The sequence below is a fragment of the Bufo bufo genome, chromosome 1 (genome assembly GCF_905171765.1).
Source record: "Bufo bufo chromosome 1, aBufBuf1.1, whole genome shotgun sequence".
Classification (NCBI taxonomy): Eukaryota; Metazoa; Chordata; class Amphibia; order Anura; family Bufonidae; genus Bufo; species Bufo bufo.
In genome coordinates, this window is record NC_053389.1 from 440711180 (window position 1) to 440730310 (window position 19131).

The window sequence follows — 19131 nt, forward strand, 5'->3', positions numbered from 1 at the left end:
TATTGGGCACTTGGGGCATGGAAGTAAAAACACTGGTAAGTTTTACATATACCCAAGTATGTTTTGGCTGTCTTTTCAGCCATGGTGTTGGATTCCTTCCAGGGAATGAAGAACATGTGAAGATGCCTGAGAGAAATGAGCTCATCATCTTGTCAGCTTCCTGCAGGATATGACATGCTTAATTGCTCGTCTATATGATCTTATTAATGCTATGTAGTTCAGCTCTCCTGTCTCATCAGGTTTCTTGACTTGAATTGCTAATTTTAGTATTAGAGTATCCATGAACGCAAGAGGTTATACATATAACATGCTTGTATTAAATGGGGTAAAGGATAAGAATTGTCCGAGCATGTCCCTAGATTATATCATACCATACAGTAGCACATTTTGCAGGAGGGCCGTCTAGACAACGGTGAAGAGTAGAAAGCTGTATATAGAGTTTTAAGGTGGCCGTATGCATTAAACAAAAATAGGTTGATGGTTGTACAACCATTAAATGAAGAATTATCTGGTAAACAATTATTCCAAAAATACAGTCATACACATTTCAGTTCAGTTATTGACCATTACAGTCATTTCAACTGGTCATGCATGGTCAATAATAACACTGTGTGGAGGATGCAGGTCTTTCTGGGAGCGTTCTGTCAAAGAAAAATATTTCACCCATGAACAATCTTTCTTTTGTTCAATTATCGGAGGAAAATTCCAAACATGGTCTTTCAGACAATGATGTTATATCATCAGTCAACTAAAATCATCACTCATTCAGCTGATGAACATTCATTTTGGTTGAAACCATCCATGTTAATTAACTGTAGACTAACTTGTATAGCACCCCAAACTTGATACAGTAATGCCAGATCTTCAAAGGACTACCAGAAGGATGACATAAACCTCTTTACCATTCACTAAAGATATGAAGAATGTTTTTGTGCAGAGGTATAATCCTGATATCTATAACTCACTTTATGTCCTGTGCTCTGGTGGTTATAACTGCTGGAGCACAGAACATAGAGTGTTATGATAGAGGCTCTTAAGATGAGCCTTGTCAGGCATTTGGGTCTATAATTTAAATAATGGTATCTCTGCGGTGGAATAAGGCATAAAGTGGTGAAAAGGAGCTTGCTTCATTATTAGGGTGCAGTAGGTGAGTTTTTTATATAATGCTTTTGGTATTCAGTTTTACACAATTGGTCAGATAGCAACTCTGATGGCTCAGTCTTTAGCCCTTAACTCTGGACTGCTGAAGGCTTATTGAAGCCATATTATTATTAGTTTGTTAAGAATCGAGCCACAGTGAGTGTTTAAGAGCTGTCAGGAGTTCAGAGATAATGGCTAGAGCTGCTGTCTGATGGGACTCAGCGTAGAAAGAAAGTACCGTAATAGTCTGTAAATAGAAACTGACAGCTATACAGAGAAAACCACTGAAAATTTTTAATAAAGACTAATTGAAAAAATGTTTTTTTTTTACTAAAATGAGTACAATGCAATAATAAAAAATAATAAAAATGCCCCCAATGCTGTCTAAAGCCTTTATGCTACAGTATAATACATTCATCTCAGCCTCATCTGTACAATAAGTGAATAAGCGTCTTAGAAAATTTGGTCTGTAACAGATGGGACTGGAAACCTCAAGCCGTAAAAGATACCCTGACAGTTATGGCTGCCTAGTATGTGGTCTGTCAATAAAGATCAGGGAGGTTTAGTTCCAGATTATCACACAGCATCTTTGCCTTTATGAGAAATCTACCACTTTTGGATATGTGGCGATAACAGTGATACTTATTACAATTATACTAGTACTCCTTAGTATAATTTAATTTTATTGGAATATAATGCATTATATATTATATAGAGGGTCTCAACTACAAACAGAGAAATTATATAAAAATGTTATTATTCATTTACATGCATGTAAAATACGGTGAGATTTGAATTAATTCATTTTACCTACTACACATCTGTGTTGTCTATTTCTGATGTCTGTAGCACAATACACCTAAAATAAATTACTGAATTAAGAGATTTTAAAAGACATGGCTGTTTTATTCCAGAAACAGCATCACTCTGGTATTGCAGTTTAGTTCCATTAACTTGAATGTGAATGTCCTGCAGTATTAGATATAGCTCATGACCAAGACTGATGCTGTTCTTGCAAAAAAATAAAATAATAATAATTAAAAACAATATATATGATTACTTTACATTGCTATTAAACTAGTCTTCTTTTCCTTTGCAGAATCTTATATAATTTATAGTCAAGTCTTCCACCAATGTTAGTTTTTTTAGTTTTCACTGGAAAAGAACATTTATAAGACAGAACACAGATTTACTGAAGGCATTATACACCAGTCTTCCCTAAATATTAAAAGCATTTCCAATAAGTCATCAAACCAAGTCTTGGTTGGTTAAAACTACCACATGCCTTTCACTATTATTTTTTATGTAGGACTATCAAATTCAATTTACATGCACATGAATTATTGGATCTTTAGTCCAAATACATCCAATGTTCAATTACCAAAAGGAACACTGATGTCAGAGTCTGAAAGAGTAAACTGCGGCTCTGGCTCTAACTCGTTGTCCAGTTTCCCAAATTGATGACCTATCCTCATCAATAGAGGATCGGCGGGGGTCCAACTCCGGGCATCCCCACCAATTAGCTTGTATGACCACAGCACTCTCTTTATTGTTTGCATGCCGTCGAAATTGCAGCGGCCGTGCAATGTAATTACAGCTTCTCTGTCCCATTAAAGTGAACGCTGCGATCATTGCAGTCTTTTGAAACAGCTAATTGGTGGGGATTCGTCTCCTGGCACTGATCTGATATTGATGACCTATTCTGTGAATAGGTCATCAATATGGGAAACCGGACAACCCCTTTAAAGGACAGTTCCTGTTACAACAGATTATACTCTATCCACTGGACCAACTGCTGGGACCCCTACAGATCACAAAAATGCCCTATGTCCCCTGGCTGAATGCAGTGGCATTCTAGAAGACATAAACCACTCCATTAGGATTTTAAGGGACTGGCAGAAGAGATGATGAGCCGAAGTGTACAAGCTCGACCATCACTCCATTCATATGGATGGGTCCCTGGACCCCCATTCCTGTGATCGGTGGGAGTCTATAAGGTTTTAACTCTATCCCTTATTCAGTGCATAGGAGACAATGTTCTGTCACCCAAATAACCCTTTAATGTCCACCCTTAACCACCCTGTTATAATGTCTCATATAATGTAATATTGACCTGTGTTTAGTCTACTTGTCCCATTTTCAGGTGATTAATGTATTATTCACTGTGTATATGGTACATATTTACTTGCAGACATAGAAGACAGTGATGTCACATCGTCTTCAGAAGGTCAGATGTGTGGTTGGCGATCATTTCGATGTGTTTCCTTTTCCTTGCTGATGTTCTAACATGTTCAAGGCTCCTGAAAGCTCTCCATGTTTTCATTTAATACTGTTCACTGGTTTACATTTCACTTTCTCCCTTTAATTTCCTCTTCACTTCTCATTTCAGCTAATGAAAGCTTTTTTTCCCATCATTTTGCAGCTTCTTGAGTGTTTCTGGCTTCCACTGCCACTCTGAATTTTTTTTGCAGGGCTTTTAAAACCTTTTTCCACTACAAGGGATATACTCAACATTTCACATACAGTACATGTATGCATGGACCAATAACTGTATCTTATGTTTGCAGATGAAGATGAATCTTCAACTAGTACTCCTCCTCCAGGTAGAATTTTCTTTCCTGATTTTTTTCTTTTTCTTTCTGTCAGCACTGAAATAATGAAAATTATTGCATAAAACTACTTTAAGTAATACAAAAGTTCTGCATACGCACAACTGGAAGCACAAACCTTTCAACCGTCCTGTTAATTTTACTGTATTCTGGGCGGTTACTAAGTGGAAAAGTCTTTGGAAAGTCCACAACTTAACAACATTTGTAATTCTTGTCAGTTTCAAAAGAGAACCCCCCAAACTGTCAGAAACCACAATTTTACTGCATATTTCCACCCCTTTTTTGATCCAGTTCACAAACGAATCTGCTGGCAAGTATAACACTAAATACTATGGCCCACATTTGCTATGATAAGTGCATTCTTTTTATTGGCATTTTAGACACATTTGTTATTCAGATTCGCCAAAAAGAATGATTTTTTTCTGCCCTCCTCAACACTTCCTGGTTTTAAACTAGAATGGGGCATGGCTAGTTTTTGTCTACCTTCTAGATATATTAATGAAGCTGAAAAATACAATTTTGATTTATAAAAGCAGCGCAGATTAGACCAGCTTAGAGGTGGCCTAAAGTTTTTGGTGGACAGAATTTTGCCCCAGAAGCAAAATTGTATTGCGGAGACAGAATTCAGGCGTGTTGGGACACACTTTCATGTGGGCACCTTTTCAGAGTAAGTCAAACCAACAAATGGTATAAACTAGATTAGACAGTCTAAGTATGCGCCATATTTATAATCCAGCATCAGCATCAGCCACTGTGATAAGTTTGGCGCATTTTCATACTACCTGTGTTCAACTCTGTCTACAAATTTGGCCTTATGCACACAACCGTGTCCATTTTTTGGTCTGCACACTGCGAATTCGCAAAATATGGATGCCCTTCCGCATCTTCTTTATCTGCGGTCCGTGTCACGTCCACATTTATTACATTTTTTTGCAGACTCACTGACTTCAATGGGTCTGTGGTCTTTTTGCAGCATGGACATATTGATGTGAAAAGCACATGGATCATCTGTGTACTTTCCACATCCGTACAGTATGTCCATTCTACAAAAAGATAAGAACATGTCCTATACTTGGCTGCAAAATGAGGACTACAGACATATTAAAGTCAATGGGTCTACAAAAAATGAGGATTCAACATGGATGGTATCCGTATTTTGTGGATCCGCAATTTGCAGACTGCAAAATACATACGGTCGTGTGCATGTGACCTTAGACCGGATTAGTAAATGTGGGCCAGTATTCATGAATATTGCATGAACCTTGTGTATGAACACTAGTGCAGACAAGATATAAAGGCATTGTCCATATTATTAGCAACACCTCCAGTTTTTGTCTTCACTAGTTTTCATATATAATGCACATTAACTTTTAGTATGAAGTATGCCACCATTCATTTGCAGATCTTACATGCCACTCTTCTGGTGGAAAACCTAGAACTTTAAAGGGACGCTTCCATCAGAATGGGGTATTTTTTAACTGAATATTCATTAAAAACTAACAACTTTTAGTTGGTTTCATTTCAGCAGTACGATGACATTGAAGATTAAATTAATAATCATTGTCCTTCTGTAGCAGTAATCTCAGAGAGATAAAAGTTCTGAATTGGACAGCAAAGTAATATCAATTTATGACGCTTCTACACAGGGAAGGGCTTATCTGCAAGGTAATCATCATTAGAATGGTATGTGGAGGACTGGAATGACCAAGAGAATGACAACTCAATTGTTCTCTCGATAGTCCTAGAGAAACATGCAAACAGAGGAGTGATGCATTGATAAGAATAGTGAGACCAGCCACACTACTGGGATAGCAATGGTGAGGTGTGGTGCTCTTATTGAGTCACATCATCCTTCTGTATACCATGGTCTGACTGCTGCCATGATAAAAGTCTAGACAGAGAGGAAATGAAAGATTCCAGATAAGAACTAATATACATGTAGTGACTGTCGTGTTTCTTTAAGCCACTCACAAGTCTCAGCTGGTCTAGGAATACTCAGCCTCTTAATTTAATTGGCTTTCTTGATTAAACCTACACTAGTCTTTAGAAAGACCTCCACTTCGTATTTTAGTAAATTGTCAGATTAAAAATAATTGTTGTTAATTAGACATATTTTATGCATTGTCCTTTATTTTTTAGATTGGTGTTGCTCGAGAACACGAGCTGTAAAACATTTAGAGGCAAGCATGTCTGTGAAAAGACATGTCATGCTTTAGAAAGTTTAGATCCGAGGTATTAACACCTCAGTGCACCAAAGAAAGGATTAAAGCTGAACTACGTAAACCTCACATTAGAACAGTCGCAAATTACCATAGGTCCTGTTATGGCACATCTTACCTACGCAACTGTGAATAAATAGCTGCTAAGAGCCATAGCATTCACTAATTGATTTTCTAATTTCCTTTGGAAACATTCCTTTACCTAAATACATGGTTTAGGTTAATAGTTATAGATGAAATTTTAATTTAGATTGCTGTAGGGTCATTAAAACAATTTACTATAGACAGTATACTAAATAAACTGAATTTACTGGTACATTCCAACTAACTATAGATATAATGTATATCTAATATTTTTAATATTTTCACATGTTAGAAGTTTACAGGGTTGACTAATGTTATTTTTATTACTTATTTAATGACTCTTTTTATTTTGACTGTACTACAAGATAACTATTAATGGCTTATCGTATCCACTACACAGTGGGTATAACCATATGCTTCTGGTTCCATGGACTGTATAGCCTTCGATGCTGGCAGCTGCTCAAACCAGCTGATTGGTGGGAGTGCAGGTTGTCGGACCCCCACCGATCGACTGGTTCACACAGCCACTAGCGCCGGAAACTATGCAGTGGATGGGACCGGAAGCACAAGGTAGTGCAGCGCAGTCCCATTCAAACAAAGCTGAGCTGCAGTATGCTGGTGATGAAAACTACACTGGATGCCTTCTCTGAGCCTTTTATCCACTGAATAGTTTCTGGTGCTGCTGGCTGCCCAAAACAGCTGATCAATGGGGGTGGTGGGTGTCTAACCCCCACTGATCTGATATTGATGACCTATCCAGAGGATTGGCCATCAATATTTAAAGGGGATGTCCGAGTTACATAAAAAAATTACAGTCTGCAAACCTGATGGTCAGAAATATATACATTAGATAAGTGAGGTCTAGCAAAATAAAAATGCTATTTCCGCACATACCTAGTACTGCTCTGGCCCCTTTGTTTACATGCAGTTGTAGAACTGTGGAGGGTGTGATGATCTTTTCATGAATATTTGGGGGTGTCAGCTAAGACTGCTTTCCCTCCCCCCCTGCACTATCTTGGTTCTCTCAGCTGCTACTTCTTCCATTTATACAATCCAGTAAACCATTGGGGGCGTGGCTTGTCACAGGTCACGTGACACTAAGTGAAATATGAGAAAGGAGCCACTGTAGAAGAAGTTAATTAACTGAAAATACATTACTTTTGATTAGACAGACACATACAAAGAATAAAAGAATAACTTAAGTCCAGGAAAAGCTTTTTATTGCTGGATTTGATTCTTCACTAGGATATATGGCCACTGTGGCCAACAACAGAATACAATATATCTGTCGCTGGTGGGTTCCCAATCCTACAGTGCAGGGTATTGATTGGTTACCATGGCAGCTGGGGGCATAACAAAGGTTTCCAGATTTGCTGTCTATATATGTCTATTAGGCCCCATTCACACAACCGTATTTTGGGTCTGCATCTGATCCACATTTTTTGTTGTTTGGATGCAGACCCATTCATTTCAATGGGGCCACAAAAAATGTGGACAGTACACCATGTGCTGTCCACATGCATATGTCCGTTGTCCCACAAAAAAGATAGAACATGTCCTATTCTTGTCCATTTAGTAGACAAGAATAGGCATTGTTACTATCTAGAGATGAGCTAAATTCTTAAAAATTCTATTTGGCTGCTTCGTCGAATTTTACAAAAAAATTAGCTTTGTGATGAATTACTCACGAAGCGCATTTCTTTGTACGTAGTGGGTGCAATAACAGAAAATGGCGATTGCGCCGCCTTCTATCATTGAACCCGTCAGATGTCGCTTCATCGCTGATCGCGGAATTTGATGTAAAAATGCTGGCCTTTCAGGGGTTAAAAAATAATAATACTCACCTTACCCGTTTGAGTGTGAAGAAGAAGCCACCTCAGCCATCTTGCTAGAAGATCCTGCGTGAAATCACGACATGATTGTCCGGCATTATGACATCATACATCATCGTGGATGAGATATAGCGCAGGATCTTCAAGCAAGATGGCCACAGCGCCCTCTTCTCACTGAAATGGATGAGGTGAGTATGATTTTTTTTTTATTTTTACCATTTCAGGGAAAATTTATTAATTACCACAAAGCACAAGGATATTTGGCTTCACGTTGAATCAAATTTTCCCTAAAATTCAAATCGAAAGTCAACTTCAAATATATATCAGTACACTTAGGCTGTGTCAGAGGTATGGCCTAAGAGAATGTTTGTTAGTTAAAGGTACAGTATGTCCACATGTAACAATTTTTTGTAGATTTCTTCTGCACCAAATCTGGAATATAAAATGGCAAAGCCGCATCAAATTGTAAATTCAATGTGGAGATTTTTTTTCACAACCATATTACTAATGGGGAAAATCTGTTAAAAATATGTGAGAATTCAGCAACAGAAATTGACATGGGATTAAAGATTACCTCAGGTCAAATTCTGCACAGAAAATTTACACAGCATGTGGCTGAGATTTCTGAAAATCTCATTCATTTTACTGATATTCTAATCTGTACAGATTTTCCATCCAAAAATCTGAATGGGAAATCCGCAGAAATTTCGTTATATGTGGATGAGCCCCTGACACTGATAGGCAATAACACTTAGGGATACTAAGACCCTGATTTATCAAAACAGGGGTGTGCTACCGGCGCATGCTTCTTCATAAATGAAATGTCTCCTCCAGCAGCTGACATTATTTACACAATTTTTTGGAGTAAATGATAATAAATGTTCCAGGGCCAATGGTACCACCCACACCCTACCCTTGGCACACACCCTTTTTGGAAACCTGGTTAGGGCGGCCTAAAATGTCGGTTGTGACTATAAAAGTCCCAATGGCATTTAAAAAGTCACAGAACCGGGTTTTGAGACTTTTTAACACCAGAAAACATAGGGGGAATGATAAATTCCCCCCTTTGTATTCCAAAGTATTATATTATTGATCAAATGATCACAGCTTAAAGTACAATACTGGGACGAAAAATAGCAACTGTAACAGATACAAATGCTTTATACAATTTCTGTGACTTCATATTATTCATTTTTTTTATCACTACCCACTACCCCATGTTTCTTCCAGATGATTCACGTTCTTCGGACAGAAAAGGCGCTGGTAAGTCACCATGGTATCTTCACACCAAATAAAACTCATACTTCACAAGCCATCAAAATATAGCTAATAATAATAGCTAAATAAGTCTGGATCACAAAACTATAGGAGCTACAGGGTAGCAGTACATAAATAATTGTGTACAATTTTACATGGGTTAGTTTAGAATATCTTAACCCCTTCCTGCCGCAGCAATACTCAGTTTTTGCGTTTTCATTTTGCACTCCCTTCTTTCTCGTTATTTTTCAGCTCACATAGCCATCGGAGGGCTTGTTTTTTTGAAGGTTATGTTGAACTTTCTAATGGCACCATTTTATATTGGATAACAAGTAGTGAGAAGATGGAAAAATATCCAAACACAATTCCACCATAGTTTTAGGGTTCTCGTTTATACACAGTTCCCTATGCGGTAAAACTGACCTGTTACCTTCATTCTCTGGGTCAATACAATTACAGCGATGCTACATTTACGGTATATACTTTTTCTTGTGTTCTAACACTTAAAAAAAAGCTTTGAAAAAACAGATTTTTCTTTCTTTGCATCACAATATTCTGACCCCCATAACTTTTTTTTTCCTATATAGTTACGTCTACAGAGCTGTGTGGGGGCTCATTTTTTTGTGGGGCAATCTCTAGTTTGTATTGATAACATTTTGCAATGTGTATTATTTTCTGATCACCTTTTATTAAAAAATTTTGGGAGGTGAAGTGACAAAAAAATTATTTACCTTTGCAGCCTTTGGAAGATTCACTATGTTCCTGGATCTCAGCACAGGGCAGCCATCTGTTCCCAGGGAAGGACCTGTCAGATGCCATGGTCACAACTGGCATTGGCATCTGAGGGTATAAAAGTCTGTGATAGACGTTATTGACAATCACAGACTTTGCCTCAGGGCGTCTGTTGGCTGTGGCGCCTGCTCGGTAGAAAACCTTACATCCATCATATATGTATGGGAATGGGTTAAAGGGGTTTTCAAATTTTTAAATACCTAATTATAAAATTCTGAGTTAATTTGGAGTCCCCTCTCCAGGACCTTCATCTGATAGAAGGGACAGCAGCTACAAACAGGGGGGCAGCTTTACTAATTAGAAAATGAAAACTTAGCCTAGGTAGTCTAAAGATCTGCCAGATTTATCACTGAATGACAAATGTGATGCACCTGTAGCATGTGTAGTCTAAGTAGACACAACCTATTAGTTGATTTGCTTTGCACCACACTTTTGGTCCAGAATTCTGGCACAATTTTGGTGCATTATGTCACATCTTAATCCATGCCCTTTCCCACTAAAACACACCTACATTCAGCTAAGCTATATTCCCTTGCCGAAAAGTGTCTAAAACCCAAAATATTTGTTAAAGGGGTTCTCCAGAAATTAAGAAAATGAAAATACTTAAATATTACTTTATTATAAATATATTCCCAAATACCTTTCATCAATTATATTGGCTTGTTTTGTCTGGGAAGCAATCATCAGGGGAAATAAAATGGCTGCTGTCCTATTAGTACAAAACCTGTCCTAATCACACAGCAGGATAAGTTACTGCACAACACTGAGGTAAAAAACTTCCTCATCCTCTTCTACTTGTCAGGGATTATGAACTTCAGCTTAATCTCTGTGGGAATGGAGTTCATGAGGAGACATGAAGTACAGAGAGGATGGACAGGACAGACAGTGGTAATGTGGGGCTGTGGTAATAGAGACTGCATACAACTGCTGATGCTCATCAGCCTGACCCCACCCTCCTCTCTCTACTTCATGTCTCATCATGGACTCCATTCCTTCAGATTCAGCTGAAGACCTTATCATCTCTATTCAGGATCATAATCCCTGAAAAGTAGAGCAGAGAGGAGGATGAGGCAGATCTTTGGCTGAGTGTTCTGAAGTAACTTTCCCTCCTGTGTAATTAGGACAGGTTTTGTGTGTACTAATAGGATGGCGGCCATTTTATTTTCCCATATGATTTCTTCCAAGACAAAACAAGCCATTATAACTAATAATAGGTATTTTGGAATATATTTATAATAAAGTAATATTTATTCCTATAAGGAATTCTGACTCTATCTCAGCCACAATGATGGTACATTTCTAATAGTAAGTCTGCATTATACATATGGTAGTTCATTGATTGTATAGGAACTATGTGCTGCTTTATTTGTGACACCACAGAGAATCTGAATAGTTGCTCTGGGCTTCCCCACAGATTACTGGTCATCTATGGGAGTCATACCATCAGCTCTTTGTCAGCAACAACTTTTAGCAGCACCCTTTTTAATTCTACTGTAGTTTTCTGCATTTCTATCTGTTAGCACATAACCTACAACTAAAATGAATGTTAGCAAATAGAACTGTCTGGTTTGTTTATTTTAAATTCTTAAACTAGGAAATCTAGCTTTGTCAGGTGAAATAAAATAAAAAACCTGCAAAAAAATCCTATTTACAACTATTTTAGGGCTCATTAACACGACCGTTGTTTGGCCGCTCCATGCATTTGCGGTCCCCAATGCACAGGCACCATCCGGGCTGCCACTACGGATCCAGATCCATTCAACTTGAATGGGTCCGTGATCCGTCTGCACCACAAAAGAATAAAACATGTATTTTTTTGCGGTGCGGAGGCACGGAGAGAAACCCCACGGAAGCAATTTGTAGTGCTTTCATGGAATTCCATGCCTCCGTTCCGCACCGACCTTCCAGATTGCAGACCCATTCAAATGCGGGGTGCACACGGCCGGTGCCCGCATATTGCGGACCCATAGATGGGTAGACTACAGGAAAATGATAAGTGCCCCCATAATTCAAAACCATACTAATGTTCACAATTCAACCAGTATATTTACTTTCTTAGGTCTTCATTACCAGGAAAATTGCATCAGCCCCGACTTTAGAAATAACAATACCTGTGAGTCTTATAAGAAAAAAACTAGCAAATAACACTTTTCTTTCCTTCTGCAGATATTTCTTTCCAGAATTGTACATAGAAAAATTAATCCTGAAGTTCATTTTCTTTTGAATCCTCTTTTTCCTTCACTATTCTCAGTTATGACTTTGAACGACGGTGATCAGACTGGAAGTTGGTCAAAAACTCTACAGGCCTTATAGTTACCTTAATAACATAATTTTGTCAATTTTGCATAGCTTGGTCTCATGGAGAAGGACAACCAGATGATGCAAACAAGCGGGATACTTTATTTATTGAGAAGCCTAATAGTGGAACTGTAAGTGTGGGTAAGTACTTAACTCATACATGACTTTTTATATTAGCTTTATATATTTAAAAAAACTAAAATCACAATTTCAGACTTAAAGTAGTTATTAGATCCAATGTAATAATTAGACACATAGTTTTGGTTCCCAGATTAAAACGCTGTCTTTCTTTTGTTGATCCGAGGCTCACTTCCCGAGTTACTGATACTTTTTCTACATATGCAAATTAGGCCTTTGGTGCAATGAGGGCATCCCATTGCTCTTGTTACACCCAAGCTCTGCTCCTTTCTGTGTCGAGTCCCTCCCTCACTACTTTGATTGACAGGGCCAGGCAATGGTGATGTCTTGATTGCACCTAATTTGCATATTAATAAAAAGTATTAAAACTCAGGAATGGAGCCTCGGATGAACAAAAGAAATGCTGCGTCTATGCAGACAGTTTGATAGGGAGGTCGCTGGTGACAGATCACCTTTAAGTTATATTTCTATCAAATAATATTTCTGTCACATACCTGTCAATTTTCTAATTTGTCTTTACAGGGAGAGGCGCCAAGTTATAAAGTGTTTTATATTGTGAGATTTTTTAATTGTATTCACAGGGTGATCAGTAACCTTTATAAGGGCTGGCAGAAAGAGTAGGGATCTGGATTACTTGGGCAGCAGTAATGAGGATGAATTGGAGGGTTGAAAGTCTGGTTGCGGTTAAGTCCCCAAGGAAGTTATTACAGTAGTAGTCAATAATTCAGGTTTTGTTCCATTAAAAATTTTTATACACACACTTTATGGTGGTAAGGGGGGGGGGGTTTAGAATTTTTAGGCTTATAAAGAAAATAGAAAATATAGTAAAAATTCGTCTTTTTTACATTTTAGCTAATATTATCCTCGCATAAACTTTTCTATCTTCTGTAAAGCTTGAAAACAAAACAACTGCATAAAGAACACTCATAAGCAATAAATGTATGTAAACTATTGCATGTTGTACATTTTAATGAAGGAGGTGATATAAAGTTTGTTGCAAAAGTGGAGACAAAGGATCTTCTGCGTAGACCAGTTGTAAAATGGTTAAAAGGAAAATGGATGGACTTGGCAAGCAAAGCTGGAAAACATCTTCAGCTGAAAGACACCTTTGATCGTATTAGCAAGGTATAGCTTGCAATTGATGTTATGTATTTCCAGTAATAGGAGACTAATATTTGGCATGCTAAATTTGACAATAAAAGTTGTATCTGCAATAAAGCAAAGGCTTGATTATATTTACTGTAAATAATAGGATTTTATAACTAGTTCATAGACGATTTTGCTAGTTAATTTCTAATCATGAGGTGTTGATGTCTTGGTATGGCAGGCCAGAACCTAATGAAGGTCAGAGTATTCAGAGTATTCGTAGAAGGCTGTGTCTCTCTGGCACAGCCTGCTGGTGGATGCCAGCATAGAACTGACAGAATAATACATTGCATTGCATAAAAAGTAGTAAAATGTAAAAAAAAATAAAAAAATAAAAAAATATGGGGGACATTTACCATTTGAGATAATTTTCATGTCACTTTTAAGTCTGGTTAACATTGTGTGGTTGCAGCAAATTTATGAAATAGCACACAGTTTTCATGTATTTGGTGCAAGGCACTGTGTTATATGACTTAGTCTTAAAAAATACGCCAGGGGGCTGCCTGGCGTAGAATGTGACTTTTTACAACTTTTCTGCGACATTTTAGCTCTTAAACATAGAACACTGTGAAAAGGGGAGAGGATCAGGAAATGTCGCAAAAATGTTGCAGTTGCCATAGAAATGACACAAATGCGACATTTCCATGGCAACTACGACTTGCGACTTTTTTGCACCACAAAACTGACGTATCTGATTTAATGAATGACCCCCTATATGTATTTGGTATCACTATATTTGTACTGGTCCAGAGAGCAAAGTTAGGCTAGTTTCGCACCAGCGATTTTCAATCTGGCAGGCTGTTCCGACAGGATCCCCCTGTATTCCGCCGTTGCCGGAAGCTACTGCATCGCTGTACAGCCCCATTGACTATAATGGGGACCGGTGGAGATCCGGCCACAACCCAGCAAATATGCCAAGAATCGGCCAGATGAATACTGCTGCGCACAGCATTTTTTGTCTGGCCTATTCTCTGTATGTTTGCCAGGTTGCAGACGGATCGCCACCAGCCTGCCGGAGATGTCTAACGCTAGTGTGAAAATAGCCTTATAATATTATTTATGCCGACAAAATGAACGCTGCAAAATTTATATGGTAAAAACTCAAATGGTGGTATTGTTGTTTTTCCTTTCCCCCTCCCAGAAAGTGTTAATAAAAGTTAATCAGTAAGTTATGGCTACCCCGAAATGTCCCACAAGAAACAAGCCCTCACACGGCTATATTGACAGAAAAGTAAAAAAGTTATAGGTCTTGAAAAGTGATTGCGAATTTTTTTTTATCATTTGATCATTAAGGCCCAAAACAGGTTGATCACTGAGGGTTTAATGGAATTATCCAAAGTACTATACTTTTGAAAAATAATGCAGCCTTAAATGGGTTGGCCACATTACATATAATCTTTACAAATATGTGGGAAAGGTTATATAGGCAATTTACTAATATGTACTCATTACAAGTGTCGCAATGCTTCATCACTCATCCTGATCATGTTAAACCACTCATCCTGATTAGCTAAGTCTTGTCCACACAATAGCACACTTCCAAAAAATGGTGATGACAGAGGGTCATTCAACACACAAACACACATATTAGCAGCCTTCTTTGAAACACACAGTGCATGTGCTAGTTACCTGACTTGGTAGTAAGATGACAAAATACTTTAATCTGTGCTTGCCCAGGTCCTAGACATCCAGGAAGCTAGCACATGATCAGTGTATTTCAATGGATGTTGCTGATGAACCTGTTATATATGACCCGCCATCTGTGGACATTGCTTGGACAAGAGTCGCATACTGTCAGGAGAAGACTTTGCCAATTAGGGATTCACATTATCAAGAGTGATAAATGGTACATCACTTCTAATGAGTATATGTTAGTGAGTTGCCTCTATTTCCCTTTCCTACACATTTTTGAAGATTAGGGTGTCATTTATCATTTAAGGTTATTTTTGAGTCAGTTTTAGGTCTGGCTTTGCGTGCCTGCACAAAATGTATGAACGGGTGCACCTTTCTAATATACGTGACATGAGTGCAATGTGGTTTACACCTTTAGGTGTAAAAGTACAGCAGGGTGTTGCCTAGCGTAGGTTGCACGTAGTAAATGAGCCATAAAATCCAGGTCTAATCGAATTTTTAGCTCATAAACAGACCACTTTGAAGAGTGCTGAGCAACTTCAAATGTTGCATAAATTGACCAACTTAAAACTAAAACTGATGTACCTGCCTTGATAAATGTCCCCCTATAAGCATAAAGCAGCTCATTCCTTTAATTTCCTTGCATCCCCTCATATGGCAAAGGCTGCATGCTCTTCTGTGTGTCCATTCCTTTCCCTTTGACCAGTCCTTCCACACACCATCTACTCTATACCAGACCACTTCTACTGCAGCTCTCTGAGGCTGTATTCACATCATGTTTTTCTCCTACATTTAACAAGAAACTGTATGGCATCTGCCTGAGGCTTCCATTTAATGTGTATGTCATGTATATACATTAAATGTGGGACAAAAATGTGAACACAGACCTATGTGTCAGACCATTGCTTCCTCATATCTTCTAGGTACCAAATCACCACTTCCTGAGCTCTGCTGTCTCTGGTGGCAGATTTCATTCAAGCCAACTTCAATGAAATCCTGAAGTCCCCTCCTTCCCAACGTTATTTTTCAATTCTACATCAGATCTTTATGAATAAATATATTTTTAAAAAAATGAGGCAGCACTCTAAATTCCATGGTAAAAAATATGAAGTTTCCTTTATTTACCCATGAAACATTTCAGCCTTATCCCAATTTTGGGGGATATTGTTAGTAGGACGTTGGCCTTGGATCCTGGAGCGATAGCACCCACCAAATTGGAGCTGTGCTGCTTTCTTCTGACATACATGAATAAATATACATTTTTATACTTTTGAGTCACAGATATCTAAAAACAAAAACTGGACACATTCCACACCACACAATGCTTTTCAATATATGATTAGATATTGACTGTAATGAAAAGATGCCAATAAGCAGATGTAAAAGGTAGAAGAGTTGTGAAAACTGATGGAAATCATTGACAGTCTGTTTTCAATTTGCTTCACAGTGAACGTGATCACTACAATGGAACTCTAGTTGTTCCAGGATTCACCTGTCTATTAAAGAAACAGAGTGATTGCTTAGGAAAATAATTTTCATTCACATATGCCTTACCATAATCTCAAGTAATGAAACTGTAAACTTGATTTTTTTCAGACATATACATTTGAAATGCAAATCATAAAAGCAAAAGAGAACTACGCTGGGAACTACAGATGTGAAGTGACCTACAAAGATAAATTTGACAGTTGCTCATTTGATCTTGAAGTCATTGGTAAGTACAAGCACTGCTAAGGTGTGTATTTAAGGGTAGGTTCGCATGACATTGTCATTTGTCAATAAGATCAGTAAGTATACGAAACAAAAAGAACACATACATCACAAAGAAGAGTTACAGCCTTACACAAACTCTATATTATTTTCTGGATTGATCAAATGTTTTTGAATCACAATTGGTATCCATTTGATGTGGAGTTTTTTTTTTTAAAGAGAAAGCACATTTTTACCTTTGGATCCAACTGTACACTGTGCAATTATACACTCATATATTGGATCCTTCGACCATTATAAAAGTAAAGGTAAGTTAAAATAGCCAACACTTAAGGCAAACCCAACCAGACTCATTGGGGGAATTTATCACATCCAGCACTCCAGAATTCCTGCTTCAAAAAGTTGGAAAATAAGAATTTGCAACTTTGTGTGGCTGCTTGCACATACATTTTGCTAATTTTTGCATTTTACACCACTCACTCCATTTTTAGAAAAGTGAGTGGGGAAGTGGGTATGGTTAGCTATGTTAATGTGTTTCACTCCAGATTTATAACAACTTAAAAAAAAAAAAGCAGAAAAGGTCACAAACTCACTCTAGTATTTGGGGTGTAATAAAACTGAAGTCGCATTTCTATACAAAAGTGTTAAAGGTTTAAAGATGTACCATATCTAACAACGTGTGCTGTTTGATAAATTTTGTCCAAAGTACTAACATATTCAAGCAAAACTGACTTCAAATATTATTCTCATGATAAATCCCCCCATTATTTTATCTAATATTAGAATTATATTGAGCTTTCTGAATATGTGATAGATGTTAAAGATTTTTAATAAATAAAATTAATTGTTTATGCAGAATTGTTTCCATAAAAACAAACAGCAAGAAAAGTTATTTTTGTCATATTAAGATGTATATGAACCTGAAGAGGTTTTGTTGGACAAGTGTTTATGGTACCTGTGAAAAAATGCCTGAAGGGTGCTCTTTTAACACGTTTGGCCAATAGAAACCTGCAGTATAACAAAATCATGTTATTTTTTTGGAAATTCTGTTTGGAACCTAAATATTTTCTTCTGATAAAGCTAAAAAGCTTGGTGTGAAAGGGTCCTTAACAAAATACCCTTATCTTCTGCCACAAAAATATTTTGGTCCTAATTGCCCAATAGCCTCACAATGCTGTTTGTGCCTTACATATCCATAGGCTTCCCTCACTCAGGCCAAAACAGTGTCCCTTTGGTCTCAATCTGACTGGTATACATTGGAATGCCATGTACTGCTGTATGGAATAGTGAAGCCTAATAAATAAAATGATGTGAGGAAATCCCATAGAGTGCCATCTTTTTGATCTTTACCACAGGATATCCTCCTGACACATAACTGTAAATGGATACTTCAAATGCAGCCAGCTTACAGTGAGGAATAATCAATCTGTATTGTAGTATTAATCTAATAGCTAGAATACTTGAGTTCCAAGAGAATAGCTTCAGCCAACAGTCATGCTCCCTGATCATTATATTGTATACAGCTATTTAAAGATATATATATATATAATGTCACTTTTCCCCCCGATATAGCCTCTTCTGACGCATCCCAAGCTCTAGACATCCGATCTGCTTTCAAAAGAAGGTAAATTATTGCACTGGACTTTTATGCCTGTTACATTAAAAATGCCATGTCAGACTAGAAGGAATTGAAATGATTGGTAATGGGAACCTCTGCTTTCCCAAATACATTCAATTGCTGAACACAACTGCTCAGAAGATGTTATTTCCATAATTGGAAAATCTGGACCTAGAAGTCATTAGGCTGGGGCTATGCAGCCACTTTGACCATGACAAGCACCGCTGTAAAGCCATGCCTATATTGCAAGTAATGTAAGTGAAAGGTATCACATTGTGATCCCAAAGTTGCATCAGGCCAAGAATCACAAAAAAATCTGACCTTGCTGGATTTTGTCAGATTGCAGCATCACGACGTGACCCCATACACTTAGATTGCTTATGATACAGGTAGAGCTAGCGATCTTTGGTTATGCAATGATGGTCATGGCCAAACTTGCCAGTTATCCCCAGCCTTAAACCTAGAAAATGAATAAATAAATTAAGAATTAAGCAGGGAAAGTCATCAGAAACAAACCTATGCAAAACATAAAAAGCAACCTTTCACCCATATTCCCATCTTCCATACTTTATTATCCTACCTTGCATTAGGCAGAAACCAATTTTAATGGGTTCTACCTGGTTGCCCAAAACAAGAGATGCGTTGAAGGCAAATCT

General features: G+C 37.7%; 1 protein-coding gene across 43 annotated transcripts in view; it reads left to right on the forward strand.

Moving 5' to 3' along the window:
- MYBPC1 (myosin binding protein C1) overlaps window positions 1-19131 on the forward strand; it is a 138374-nt gene that overhangs the window by 51802 nt on the left and 67441 nt on the right. For 27 of the 43 annotated variants that reach the window (XM_040407324.1, XM_040407317.1, XM_040407447.1 and 24 more), the window contains 6 exons: window positions 3708-3743; window positions 9115-9147; window positions 12283-12372; window positions 13346-13494; window positions 16744-16861; window positions 18430-18481. In XM_040407324.1, coding sequence (XP_040263258.1) covers window positions 3708-3743; window positions 9115-9147; window positions 12283-12372; window positions 13346-13494; window positions 16744-16861; window positions 18430-18481 — 478 coding nt within the window. Of the gene's footprint in view, window positions 1-3331; window positions 3368-3707; window positions 3744-9114; window positions 9148-12282; window positions 12373-13345; window positions 13495-16743; window positions 16862-18429; window positions 18482-19131 lie in introns of all 43 variants that reach the window. The other 16 variants (XM_040407393.1, XM_040407399.1, XM_040407479.1 and 13 more) reach the window with 2 other exon arrangements.